At 41.6% G+C, this 13,528-nt stretch overlaps 1 protein-coding gene across 1 annotated transcript in view; it reads left to right on the top strand.

The window, feature by feature from the left end:
- Nucleotides 1–2,895: 2,895 nt before the first annotated feature.
- LOC102211601 (kinesin-1 heavy chain) overlaps nt 2,896–13,528 on the top strand; it is a 16,794-nt gene continuing 6,161 nt past the window's right edge. Inside the window, exons 1-17 of the mRNA XM_013912791.1 lie at nt 2,896–3,021; nt 3,968–4,055; nt 4,132–4,205; nt 4,319–4,423; nt 4,499–4,547; nt 4,626–4,681; nt 4,898–4,985; nt 6,699–6,823; nt 7,327–7,431; nt 9,395–9,540; nt 9,837–9,985; nt 10,438–10,637; nt 11,176–11,244; nt 11,560–11,766; nt 11,862–12,005; nt 12,750–12,938; nt 13,126–13,243. Of these exons, the coding sequence (XP_013768245.1) occupies nt 2,896–3,021; nt 3,968–4,055; nt 4,132–4,205; nt 4,319–4,423; nt 4,499–4,547; nt 4,626–4,681; nt 4,898–4,985; nt 6,699–6,823; nt 7,327–7,431; nt 9,395–9,540; nt 9,837–9,985; nt 10,438–10,637; nt 11,176–11,244; nt 11,560–11,766; nt 11,862–12,005; nt 12,750–12,938; nt 13,126–13,243 (2,038 nt within the window). The remainder of the gene's footprint in view (nt 3,022–3,967; nt 4,056–4,131; nt 4,206–4,318; nt 4,424–4,498; nt 4,548–4,625; nt 4,682–4,897; nt 4,986–6,698; nt 6,824–7,326; nt 7,432–9,394; nt 9,541–9,836; nt 9,986–10,437; nt 10,638–11,175; nt 11,245–11,559; nt 11,767–11,861; nt 12,006–12,749; nt 12,939–13,125; nt 13,244–13,528) is intronic.

Raw genomic sequence — 13,528 nt, 5'->3', positions numbered from 1 at the left:
AAGACGTTTTGCAGACATTATTCAATTTAATAAGATATTTCCCCCAGAATGGCATCGGGAAAGCCTGGAGTCCAGCAGAGGGAGCTACTGCATTTTAAAAAAACAAACAAACCCTCCACTACAGTCTTGGAAAAGATACGCGCTTTGAAAGTTGCTCTGAGCTGCAGGTGGATATAAATTTCATGTGTTTTAGACAACTCCACAGTTCTGTCTCGTTCCCATCCGGTTTCTCAATATCATTTTCATAACTACAAATCCAAAACATCATGGGCAGAAATTACAATACAAAATGATATGTGTACAAAGGTAAAATGTATAAGGTACATTTTCATTATGTGACATCACTAGTCCGGTAAATCAAGCAGGTTTTTGTACACAAGTGATTCATCATCATTTAAAATGCACAACCACCTCAGGATACTGTACAGCCTCCTGACCTTTTTCCTACCACAGGGATGCAGAATATGTTTTCTTATCCATTATTAACTCTGAGTGTGACAAGAAGAAGGTATGCTCTGCAAGAAGACCTGTGTTTTTTTTTTCCATTCAAGTATGATTTTTGCAATAAAAGCAACCAAATCAACACTCTGCAAACCATCAAGGTTTTTCTTCAACTCTTGCAGAAGAAAAACCTTGATGTGCAGTACTTACAAACTTCCAAAATGAAAATACTTCAATTTAAAAGATTTTAACATTATTTTTTTTAATAAGTTGTGCAAAAATATTTAAGCACCTTAAGTTAGCAGTTGGTGATCCCTCAGGAAACAGTGAAGGCAGATTGAAGCTCAAAATTAATCAGAATGCTTTTGATTTGCTAGTTACTTCAGAGGAAAGCTGTTTTACCAACATTCAGGCACCACAAGTAAAGCAGGGATGCTTTAAAAAAAATACCATGAAGAGTTTACACTTAATCAGACGACCTCATACACGAGGGAGCCGTGTTCTGTTTGCATGCAGTAAAGAGAACATATTCCCCTCTTCTCATTTTAAACCTGATGATTCATCTTTCTGCAACCTTGACTTTCTTGGTTTCTTCTTCTTGTGCCTTTGTATGTGTTTCAAATGCAGACTAGTCAATAGTGTTTTTAAAGTACAGGCTGTGATGTGTGCTGCTGCTGTTGCTCTGAGGTTTACTGTTCTTTGTGGATTTACACAACTGTATTGTGTAAGGAGATGTTTTGCAAGCTATCTTGGCTAATATCTGTCCTCTACACTGATAGTACACTGTGCTGTCTTTATACTAGATCATCTACTAGATCATAATCATGGTCAACATTTTGACCTTCTTGGGCCACACAGTGAACCTCACATTGTAACCAAAGTTTAGGGCAATGTTGAGGATGAGAGGCAAAGAATAACGATATAAAAGTAGCATCAGCATAAAGCTGCTGATTTTTTTTAACTCTTCAAAGCCTGAACCATGAATTAACTGCCTGTTAAAATTCTGTGAACATTCTGACAATTTAAAAAAAAAGAGTTAATTTGCACATATGAGTTTCATTTTGTATCATATTTGGGACATTGCATTTTATTCCTTAAAAATATATTGTGCTATTAATTTAGTCTTTTTTGGATGGTCTCAAAAACTCATGTATCAAATATGATACACTTGCCTTTAAAACCCTGCTTATTTACATCAGTACCTACTGAGACAGATGCAGAAAAAGCAAATGTAGCCCAGTAGAGAAGCAAAGAACAGCTGTCAGTATTTTAAAGTGCATGTTTATATATGTAAAAACAGGCCCTGGCACAAGAATATAGCCTGCCAACCATGTAAGGGAATCACAGTTTTCCATTCCTGCAAACAAGACTGTTTAACTGAGTAGCTGTTAATAACTCACATTAGGCACTTAAAAGGTCTCTCTCAGAATCTATTGTTTGAGGAGGAGCTGAGGGCTGAGTTTAACGGTGCACACTCTCTGTAGTTTGTGTCTGTTTCACTGCCTCTTAAAGGGCTAAAAAGCTGAGGATTTAGTATCCTTGGAATTTGCTCACAGCGTCCTCTCTGCTTCTTCTTTTTTTTTTTTGCACAGAGCAGTCTCAGAGCAGTCTCACTTCCAAGCTTCTCTTTGGTAAACTTGACAGAGCAGCTTCCTGTAACATCTGTCTCAGAGGTACCAAGCCTGTTAATATTCCTGCAGAGTGTCTTCTACAGGTAACTGCTCTATAAGAGGGGAATGAAGTCTGATGTCTTCAGTCTCATCTTCAACAACTTCTCCAATTCGTCCTCATTCATGGTATCATACTCACAATTCTCACTGATACATTCATCTCAGTCCTCATCAGCAATGGGATCATCTTCCTCATCGCGCTCTCTTTTTATTGTGGTCTAATTTTTTAACAGCACAAAAATCTGGCATTGTAACACGGGTGTGTTTACTTTTTATATCCACAGCACTTATATAAAAAAGTGCACACTTGTCTTTCTTTCTTGTGAGATATATATTCTTGTAAAATACCCAGAGTTCCTACTTCAAATTCCCTACAGTATAAATGTACCTTCTTTCTTTTAAAATACCTGAAGCTACTCAGTACTTAAACGTGACTTCTGACCGTCGGGTGGTCAACAGCGTCGCAGATCCTGAGCAGCAATGTGACGCTTCTGTTCATGTGTCATGTGCTCTAATCGTTTTTTAGTTCAGCCCTGCAAAGAGGCTTTTTCATCAATGCTGCGCCCGAAGGGAGCATGCTGTTAGTTTTCTTCTAGCCGACTTTTATTGTCAGCTTTCGCTGAAAAGTGTTGAATAGAAACACAAATGAATGTATGTTTTACAGTTTTTACTTTTGACTTCTTTTTGCGGGGAAAGTCTCTGAGCCGAGCGACAGACAACTTCAGCAGCACCACATTTTTGTTCTCTGAGTGCTTCATCCATCCATTCATCCACTGCTGCGAGGATGGGGGACGCGGCGGCGGAGTGCACCATCAAGGTGGTGTGCCGTTTCAGGCCGCTGAACAGCGCTGAGGTGGCCCGCGGAGACCAGTACATACCCAAGTTTAAGGGGGACGACTGTGTGCTGATGGTGAGTGTGCGAAACAGTAAGCAGACCTTTTCACATTTTATTAACTGAAATTGTTGTTGTTTTTTACATCGTTCTATATTTTGGGTTGGAAATGCTGATTTTGGAGGCACTAACAGTGGCTAATTAAGGCTAATGAAAGCCACTTAAATCAACTTGAACAGGTCATCTTCACCATGCCTGCACTGAGTTGCTGCAGTGTGACTGGCTGATGTGACTGCTTCGGAGCAGTTGAACATGAACATTCACTTTCTTTAATGTCTAAGTGCTTTTTAACATTCGTACCCCACCAACCTTCCAATTAGTAGATGACCTGCTCAACCTGCCAAACCACAGCCATCCCCCAAAATGTTCCTCGCTGTAGTAAAATAGTTTAGAAACATATCCCACTTGTTTAGTAACTTGCGAACACACTTGAGCTGTGTCACATCAAGTATCTTATGTTTTTAATCTGATGCTCTTAAAGTGCCTCAGCTGAGGACACCCTGAAGGCAGAAGAGGAAGTAACAAAGCATATATTAAATAGAAATAATTTGCTAAATATAACAAACATGTTCAACAAAGAAAATTCCAAAGAAAGAAAAATTAAAATCTCAAACCAGAAAACCCAGGGGGGGACACTGATCTAGAAGCAGATGACTCAAAGATGGCATGAGGAGAAAACAGTAATACAGGCTTATGTAAATGCATGGGTGGGAAATAAATAAAGACAGGAAATCAAAGCAAAGCAATACCCCCCAAAGAGCTGACCTTCAAAGTAAAACAAGACTAAAAGAGAGACACTAAGAACAGTGGATAAAATATTACAAACACAAACTAAAAGTAGAAAACAGTGGGAAAAAAGATTGTGCAGTGAGCATGAAAAAGTAGGGCTGCTGTTGTGCAGCAAACTCTAAATTCTTGATGGTATACTTTACTATTTCTCACTGCTTCCACCTCTTGTTTAAAGGGCAAACCATACTACTTTGACCGTGTGTTCCAGTCCAAGACAACTCAGGAGGAGTTTTATAATGCTGTGGCTCAGAAGATAGTCAAAGGTAAGCTGTGCATTGGAATCTGTTCATGAAATACAAAGCCAAACCCCAATCCTAAATGTGTTACTTCTTTGTACAGATGTTTTGGAGGGATACAACGGGACCATCTTTGCTTATGGGCAGACATCTTCAGGCAAAACACACACAATGGAGGTACTATGAAGTATCAGCTGTTGCTTTTTTTTGCTACTGGTCAAACATATTAAAAATAGCCAGGAAAAGCCTGAGATTCTGTGCTGTCTTACTTTTATCATCATGTCCTGAAGGGGAAGCTTCATGACCCTGAAATGATGGGAATCATTCCTCGAATTGTGCAAGACATCTTTAACTACATTTATTCCATGGATGAGAACCTGGAGTTCCACATCAAAGTATGTAGCTGAGCAACGAGGCAGGCGCACATGAAAAGATCTGATAAAGTCTCACTGTGCGCTTTTGTTTTGCAGGTTTCATATTTTGAAATCTATTTGGACAAAATTAGGGACTTGTTGGATGGTATGTACGGGGCTCATCATCAATCAGACCCTGTTACAGAGACCATGATTCATTCTTTGCTTTCATTTTCCTCCACAGTGTCAAAGACCAACCTTCCTGTACATGAGGACAAGAACAGGGTCCCATATGTCAAGGTAAGACAAACCGAGTGCTTCATTTTCAAGGCACAACATTGTTTCTGATTAAACTCAAAATCTGCAGTCATACAGTCACAAACTTCTCCCAGCCGGTTCTAATGGAGACTGTTAGCGTGTCACGGTCCCTTCAGCTTATAAATGTGTCTCTATAAACCAGTCCTGCTGTGGGGCTACTGAGAATAATATTTCCTTGTGATGTTCATGTGTCCCCAGGGCTGTACCGAGCGTTTTGTCTGCACTCCTGACGAGGTCATGGAAGCCATAGACGAAGGCAAAAATAACCGAAGTGTGGCTGTCACAAGTGAGTTCGTACATTGCGGCCTCTCATGGGTTCATCCTCACTGAGTCTCCTGACTGTTGCCACACTCCCAAAAGCTGAGCCAAGAAGACATCTGTGAAAAACACATTAAAGTCAGGTTCTTTCTAACCATGGGTACACGATTTAAACTGAAGCTGAGCTGACTTAATTATGTACTTATTTTCTGAATTAAATGGATCCCATTATGGCATCAGTTAAGTTTGTTGGAAAATTATAATTTCTGTAAACAGACATCTGCATATGAACATACTGTCAGGATCCTGGGTCATTTGACCCAGCGTTCTTAGTTTTCCTGTGTTTCTGTATTATGTCAAGTTCATTTGTGATTTATTCTATGGTTCCTAGGTTTTGATCCCCTGCCCTCATGTTTCTCTGTGCCCTCTGTTCTGTTTAGTCTTCTCTGCCCATGTGTTCCCCCTGTGTTGTTGCCTTCTGTGTCTCCCTCTGTGTGACTGTCTTATATAGTGATGTGAGTTATTGTGTTTTGCTCCCACTCCTTGTGTTCCGTGTTTTCCTCTTCCCTTCGTGTATTTCTTCATGTGCTCTCCCCATGCTCTCTCTCCCCTCCTGTCTGTGTCTCTGTTCTTCCTGTGTTACGTTTAAGGTCCGCATCTTGGGTTAGTATTTTCAGCTCTGTGCCCTCCCTGTCTTGTTATGCATAATTGTCCTCAGCTGTGCTCCCCGTGTGTTCCCACCTCACTCATTACCTTCTGTGTATTTATGTCGGAATCTCCCTCTGTTCCATGTCGCTGTGATTTTGCATTCACCCCTCGTGTCTGAGAGCCTGCATTTTGGGTCCAACTCCTGCCCGCCACACAGCGATTCTTGACACATACAGAATCTGTAAGCATGGGACAACATTTTTGGTCCTGGAAGCTGGAAGCTGACTGTTTGTATCTAGTCAGACTTTGGTTGCATGCAGGTCCATGCATAGAGCCACTGTGATGGTAACAGACTGGTTCTTACATAATGCATTTCTACAACAGTTCACACCAGCACTTGTTTCTGCTTTCTATGTAACATTCATACTCCAATGGAAGCACCAGTGAGCAACTTCAGTATCTTGCTCAATGATACTTTGACATGCAGACTGGAGCAACCACCAGTCTTCTGATTAGTCGATGACCTGCTCTGCCTCCTGATCTGCAGCCACCACAACAAACGTTTTTGCTCTACCTGAGATCAGCAGGATAACACAGTCGGAAGGTCCCGTGTGATCTCCTAATTTAACGCTGTGACATGAAGATTAAAGGAGATGCTGATCTGCTGGGAAGGCAGCTGTGCTCACCACTATACCACCATTCCAGATGTCAAGGATTGGTTTTGGACTTTGGAGTTTGCATATCCTCCCTGTGCCTGCAGGTTTAAAAATACCAGTCCATTTCCATTTATCTTTCCACTCCGCAGGGCATATTCTATGTTCAATAATTCCATTAAAAAGGCAAGAACAGCATATGGACAGTCAAGAGGTGTTAGAAGATGTGAGGCCTTTTAGATACCAGTCAGCTACAGCTACCTGTGTTAGTCGCAGCTGGAGTTTTTATGTATTCTAGTCTGGTTAAGTCTCATTCTTTTACCTTGGTAATCCCTCAGAAAAAACACTTCAATGGGCCATTATTTTTATAGCGTGCAAACCTAGAATAATATAATCAGTAATAACTGTTTTTTTGTTTGTGTGCCCACATGTACATTCAGACATGAATGAGCACAGCTCCAGGAGTCACAGCATCTTCCTCATCAACATCAAGCAGGAAAACAGTAAGACTGAACAGAAATTAACCGGCAAGCTGTACCTCGTCGATCTGGCTGGGAGTGAAAAAGTATGATCCTCAGTACTCCTCCTCCTCCTCCTCTCTGACCTCTCTCATCTTCATAACCTCTGCAAATGTGTTTTTTCCCAATTTCAAGAGCCCGCCTCTGACTTGAACCAGCTAAAGAGTAGCTTTTAAGTAGTTGTTTATTAATAGAGTAGAAACCAGGCCTGATTTAAAACTCAGGGTGGAAACAGCTCTTTTACTCTCATTTACCTTTTCCCTAGTGGCAAAGTGTGTCTGTATCAAATGGATCTGTATGATAAAAGTTTAATGATGCTATCGTGCTGCCACTTCAGTTCAGGGGGGGAAACTAGAGCAATCTTCCATCAGTAAAGTGTAAAATGTTAACAGACCAGTCATAGCGCTAAACTCCGGGAAAGCCATTGACCTGCTTTGTCAACTTTCTTTTACTAAGCTGATCTTGTTAAAAGAAAAAGGTTCTGAGCATCTGTTATGTGACACAGTTTTCAGCTTCACTATGACAATTGTGCTGTTTTTGTGTTTCAAAGGTGGGTAAAACTGGAGCAGAGGGTACAGTGCTGGATGAAGCCAAGATGATTAACAAGTCCCTGTCTGCACTGGGAATTGTCATCTCAGCTCTGGCAGAAGGCTCGGTGAGACAGTTTGCGACTCTGCTTGGTGAAGCGTTAGAATTACTGCCACTCCAAAATGTGATTCAAAGTTTATAAATGAAATTCGTAAAAAGGAGAGGCTGAAGTGAGTTTATTATCACAAATGTGCTGATTCGTTCATTAGATCTTTTGATCCCATAAGTTATATTTGCATGAGCGTGGTGACAGAGCTGTGAAGTGGAGTGGGATTACATTAGCTCTCAACGGCTTCTTGTTTGCGGTGGTCATGGACAGGCTGACAGAAGAGGCCAGGCAGGTGTCTCTGTGAACCATTATGTTTACACAGGACATTTGGATCTGTGGTGACAAAAGAGAGCAGGTGGATGAGAGCCTGGAGAGGTGGAGGTATGCTCTGGAGAGAAGAGGAATGAAATCCAGTAAATCCCAAAATGTTGATTCTGTTCATCTGGACGTAGCGTTGTTCATCCAGTGGTGCTAGTTTCAGTCATTGTGCAATGTGCTCTTTATAAGGTTGGGGAAACCTGCAGTCAGCTGAGACTGAGGAAGTCACTTGGATGAGCGACGAAACGTTTCTCCCACTGGAAACGCTACGTCCAGATGAACAGAATCAACCTTCTGGGATTTACTTACCTAAATGATTGAGCATGCATAAAGAAATCCAGTAACAGCATGACAGAATGCATGTGTGTGAATAAGAAGGTGGAGCAGAGGTAGTTTAAATACCTTAAACCATCCAAAGCAACAGACAGTGCACAAGAGAGGTGAAGAAGAGAGTGTAAGCAGGGTGGAGTGGGTGGAGATGAGCGTTGGGATGATTTGACAGAAGGACGGCAGCAAGAGTGAAAGGGAAAAATTACAAGATGAAAGTTAGACCTGCCATTATGTATGGTTTAAAGACGGTGGCTAACAAAAAAAAAACAGGAGAGGTAGAGCTGAAGATGCTAAGACTTCCACTGGCAGTGACCAGACTGGACCAGATTAGAAATGAGTTGATCGGAGACAGTAAAAATGAGCAGTTTGGAGACAGTTATAGAGGCAAGGGTGAGGTGGTTTTGATATGTTCAGAGAAGGGAGAGTGGATATGAAGGATGTTGAATATTGAGCTGCAAGGCAGGAGGAAAAAATGAGGACAACAAAGAAGATTCATGGATGTAGTGTTGTACGACATGCAGAGAGTTGGTGTGACAGAAGAGGATGACAAGGACAGGGTGAGATGGAGGCAGATCGCTGATTTCGAAGAATTTTTTGTACTGTTTCTGCTGATGTCTGCGCCTTAAACACTTAACACACTGGATAAATGTGCATATCACCATGTAATGTGTGCAAGATAGATGTTGATCTACTGATCACATCATATCTCTATTTTCTTGGTTATTACTATGACTATTTCCAGTTCTGGGGGGACTATCAGACCAGATTGGACCTCAAAAAATTATGCTAAAGATGAGCACAGCACGCTAAAATGTGAAGGCAAAGGTGTATATTTATGAAAAGTTGTGAAATCATCAGAGTGCAAACCACCTGTGTAGCTGTTTAGGTTAAAGGACTTGCAATACTGTGGAACAATCTTGTGTGCAAAAATAGGAACATCAGCCTGCAGCTGGAGACATTTTTTAAATATTTACTGTTTCTTTTTATTGTAGGACGGCATTATAGAACCTGAATACATTTTACATACCATAGATTTATCATAAGACCTGATCTAAGCCACCCTGAATATCCCAGGAGTTGCACCTATTTCAAAGCTCTAGGAACCCTGAGATGAACCATCGGCCTACTGCTCAGGAGCCTCCATAGAGGGTTTTTATATTGCTAAAATGTTACAAATTGAGTATATTATATTTTGTAAGTGCATGATAGTGGACCGCAGTCCTTAATTTAAATTGCTCAGTTACATTTCATCAGGCTTCACTGTTGTAAATGCTGTTTGTGACATGCAGAATTATCATATAATGTGACATATGGTCCCTCTCAATCCGCCTAGTCCTACATACCATACAGAGACAGTAAGATGACCAGAATCCTGCAGGATTCCCTGGGAGGAAACTGTCGGACAACTATGGTCATTTGCTGCTCACCTTCGGCTTACAATGATGCAGAGACCAGGTCTACATTGCTTTTTGGACAGAGGTACGTGGACACAAACCTGTCATCACATCTGTACAAATGATGTTACTGAACTGAAAGGTGTTCCACAAATAGCTACGTTTTAATATTAAAAGATTAGAGGCAAAGAAGACTGTGGTCTAGAGTCATAAATATGAATGATCCATAGGTTTGGTGTCTGACTCCATAAAGACAGGGCACCGACTTAAGCTCAGAAACACCGACCTCTGAGCTGGCTCTGCGGTGAAACCAGGCTCAACTGTGTGCTGTTAGTATTCAAAACAGACCGCTACCACTTTCTCACCTCTGTGTCTCACCAGAGCAAAGACCATCAAGAACCAAGTGACTATGAATGTGGAACTGACAGCAGAGCAGTGGAAGAGCAAATGGGAGAAAGAGAAGGAGAAGAACAAGACGCTGAGAAACACAGTCACCTGGCTTGAGAATGAGCTGAACCGCTGGAGGAGCGGTGAGGGCCACAGGCTGTATTATGGGCAGGTTATGTGTGGGTCATTAAAGCAGAGGCAGAGGAGTTTGCAGACATATGATCATTGTTTTTATGTGTTTAATGTTAGTATGGATATGTTCATAACAAGGTTAAATCTTGTGTCCTTGTGTTTAGCAATTAGAGTTGAGCTGCACATGGATCCTAACAGGAGGCTTTTAAAGAAAGAGCTCCTTGTTTCTATATTTAATAACGACAAACAGTCCCTCGGAAAAATATGCAAGACCATGCCTGTCCTGCACTAATGCTACACATGAAGGCTCGTTCATTTTGACTAGTTTTCCTTTCTTTTTTTTGTATTAAGAACCTGTTAAAAAAAGGATTGCTGTGTGTGCAGTCATAATATTTTCTCTGATGGGGAGCTATTTAGGGTGGAAACAGACCTTCTTATATCATCTTTCTGCTGCTCCCTGCAGGAGAGAGTGTGCCAGCGGATGAGCAGTTTGACAAAGAAAAGGCCAAAGAAGAAGTCCAGGCCCTGGAGAGCACCCACCACAATGACAAGACGCCACCCAAACCTGCCCTGAGCTCCCTGCCAGGAGTCAAACTCACAGATGCAGAGAAAGAGAAGTACGAGGCGGAAATGGCCAAGCTCTACAAAGAGCTGGACGACAAGGTAACGAAACAACACACACACACACACACACACACACACACACACACACACACACACACACACACACACACACACATATATATATATAAACAGGCAGTACTGTAATCTCAGATCTCAGATCTCAGATCTCAGATTTTTTAACATATTTAAATAGACATTACCTCAGGCAAGACATGCTATTAATCTCCAGCAGGATGACAGTAAAAACTAGAACACTGAATCTATTTCGGTACTTTGACTTTGTGAGAGCAGGAATGAAAACTATGAAAGGTTTCACAATTCCTGTCACATGAAATTTCACAATATCTTCACTTCATCTTTCTCTTTTGTTTAAATAATGTAAATTCGTTCTTGATATTGGAATAAAGAGAATATATTTATGTGAAAACCAACATTCGTCTTCTAATTAATTGTGGTGAACTTATTTCTTTTGACCAGCAGGTGGTGCAACTGGTTGTTGTTCAGTATTGCTCTTTGGCAGGAGAATTATGTGAATGAAACATTACTGGATTTCTCTTTTCCTCTGCCTTTCCTGCAGGACGATGAGATCAACCAGCAGTCTCAGTTGGTGGAGACACTGAAGCAGCAGATGTTGGATCAGGAGGAGGTGACACTGCATCCGCCTTGCCTTCCTTTCTTTCCTTCCTTCCTTCCCCTGTGCCTTCCCGCTGTTCCAAATCCCCCTAGGCACTCCTGTTAGCATAAACCTGGTGTGACAGCTGATTGCAGACCATTAGTAGCCCTGCAGGAGAGGTCAAACTGTAACTCACCCTTAGCAAGCACAGGAGCCTCACCAGATTGAGCACATTTTTCTTCACTGTTCACAAATCTGTTTTGTAGTCCCTGCTGTTGATACATTTTTTAACATACTTTCAAACCTGACCATAGGAGAGCATCACTGAGCATCATTTACCTCTCCTAGCTATTAGCATCCTCTCGCCGTGACCACCACACGTTGCAGACGGAGCTGAACCGGCTGCTGGCGGAGAATGAAGCCTCCAAGGAGGAAGTGAAGGAAGTGCTGCAGGCCCTGGAGGAGCTGGCTGTCAACTACGACCAGAAGAGTCAGGAAGTTGAAAACAAAACCAAAGAGTTTGAGGCTCTCAGTGAGGAGCTGAACGAGAAATCGGTGAGCAGCTTGAAGCTTTGGGGGAATTTGCTGGAAGTAAAAACACTAATCCTAATCCTAGATGCTTTGTGATGTGTGTTATCGTCCACCACTAGAGCTCCTTGGCCTCCATTGACTCAGAGCTTCAGAAATTGAAGGAGATGACCAACCACCAGAAAAAGAGGGTCACTGAGATGATGTCATCATTACTCAAAGACCTGGCTGAAATAGGCATCGCTGTGGGAAGCAATGACATCAAGGTTTCCAGTTTGGCTCTGATACACTGTTTCATATTCAGAAAAGTGACATTTGGGTTAAAACTATGAAATAACAGTGCTTTAGACCACAAGCTAACAACTTGTGGTCTAAGAACTATCAACATCATCAGGTATTCAGGTGATCCTTGCTGAAAATGAGGATGGTTTTGCATAGGCTGGTTGCAAGCACTTAATTCCACTGTGGATGTATCTCTCATTCAATTTATTTAGTGGATTCAGTCAGAAAATGTAGAACATGAACCTTGATAAAGTTCCTGCCAAAGTAGAACTTCAAATCAACCTTTATTATCACAAAAAAAGAAAAGCACCCAATCTTGAAAAATAAGAAACAGAAACTAAACTATGAGTGTTGAATTTCTGCAGATAATGACTTTCAATAGTCCTTAAAAAATTGGTAAAATAGATTTGGTTGAACCAACAGTGTGAAATTGATTGATTCAAATGTAAAACTGGTAAAAGCACAAAGATGCTCAGAGAAAACGCTTCAGCAGACTAATGTTCTGCATATTTTATGATCAGACGACAGTCAATCAGTTTGTTGTCTAGTTTTAATAGGAATTGTGAGCATCTTGGTTTGTTTCCACTGGTTTCCAGTGTATCTCCAACTGCATGCTCTTCAAGAAATTTTGATAAACTCCTAATCTATTTTAAACTCCATGGATGGTCTGAGTGGGACTGAGTCTGAGGAATGTCTTTGACCTACGTAATGTTCTCTCACGTCCTCAGCAACAGGAGAGCAGTGGTCTCATTGACGAAGAGTTCACTGTGGCCCGTCTCTACATCAGCAAGATGAAGTCAGAGGTGAAGACCATGGTGAAGCGCAGCAAGCTGCTGGAGAGCACACAGACCGAGACCACCCAGAAGCTGGACGAGACTGAGAGCGAGCTGACTGCCTGTCAGCTCCGCATCTCCCAGGTAACAGCTGCTTAACAACTGCTGCCATCTCAGATGCTGTCGCCATAGTGACATATAGTTAAGATGTCAGATTATGTGGTTCTATATCAATAACAATGGGGCCTAACAATTGGGTCTGGCCTAAAAGAACTGTCATTTAATTTGTATGAGTCCTTTTCATGTCTTTCGTTGGCCGGTCGTTGTTTAGCAAGAAGCCAAAATCAAGTCCCTGACGGAGTCCCTCCAGAATGTGGAGCAGAAGAAAAGACAGCTGGAAGAGAATGTGGACTCTCTCAGTGAGGAAATAGTCAGGACCAGGGCCCAGGGTGAGCAACACACTCGCTGCTCTCCATTCTGTTTTTGTACAAGGAGCCCTGTTTGGCTAAAGGTGTGTTGTGGAGAAGGCAGTTAAACTGCTGTAAGAGGTCCTTAAACTAACTAATAGTTGTATAGTGACTCAAATGTTTTAGGACATAAAAGCTAAAGCAAGTGGGTACAGTGGTGCAATGGTGACCCTAAAACAAAGTCTCACACACTGATTTTAAAAAATAAAGTCTTGGAAACAACCCTGAATAAAAGGATTGAATCTTCTCTGGTGTTTTAGGGCTATT

This window comes from Pundamilia nyererei, unplaced genomic scaffold (genome assembly GCF_000239375.1).
Source record: "Pundamilia nyererei isolate P.nyererei 1_Seehausen unplaced genomic scaffold, PunNye1.0 scaffold00101, whole genome shotgun sequence".
Lineage (NCBI taxonomy): Eukaryota > Metazoa > Chordata > Actinopteri > Cichliformes > Cichlidae > Pundamilia > Pundamilia nyererei.
Note: the sequence above shows the minus strand (reverse complement) of the source record. Positions and strands in the feature narration are given on the sequence as shown.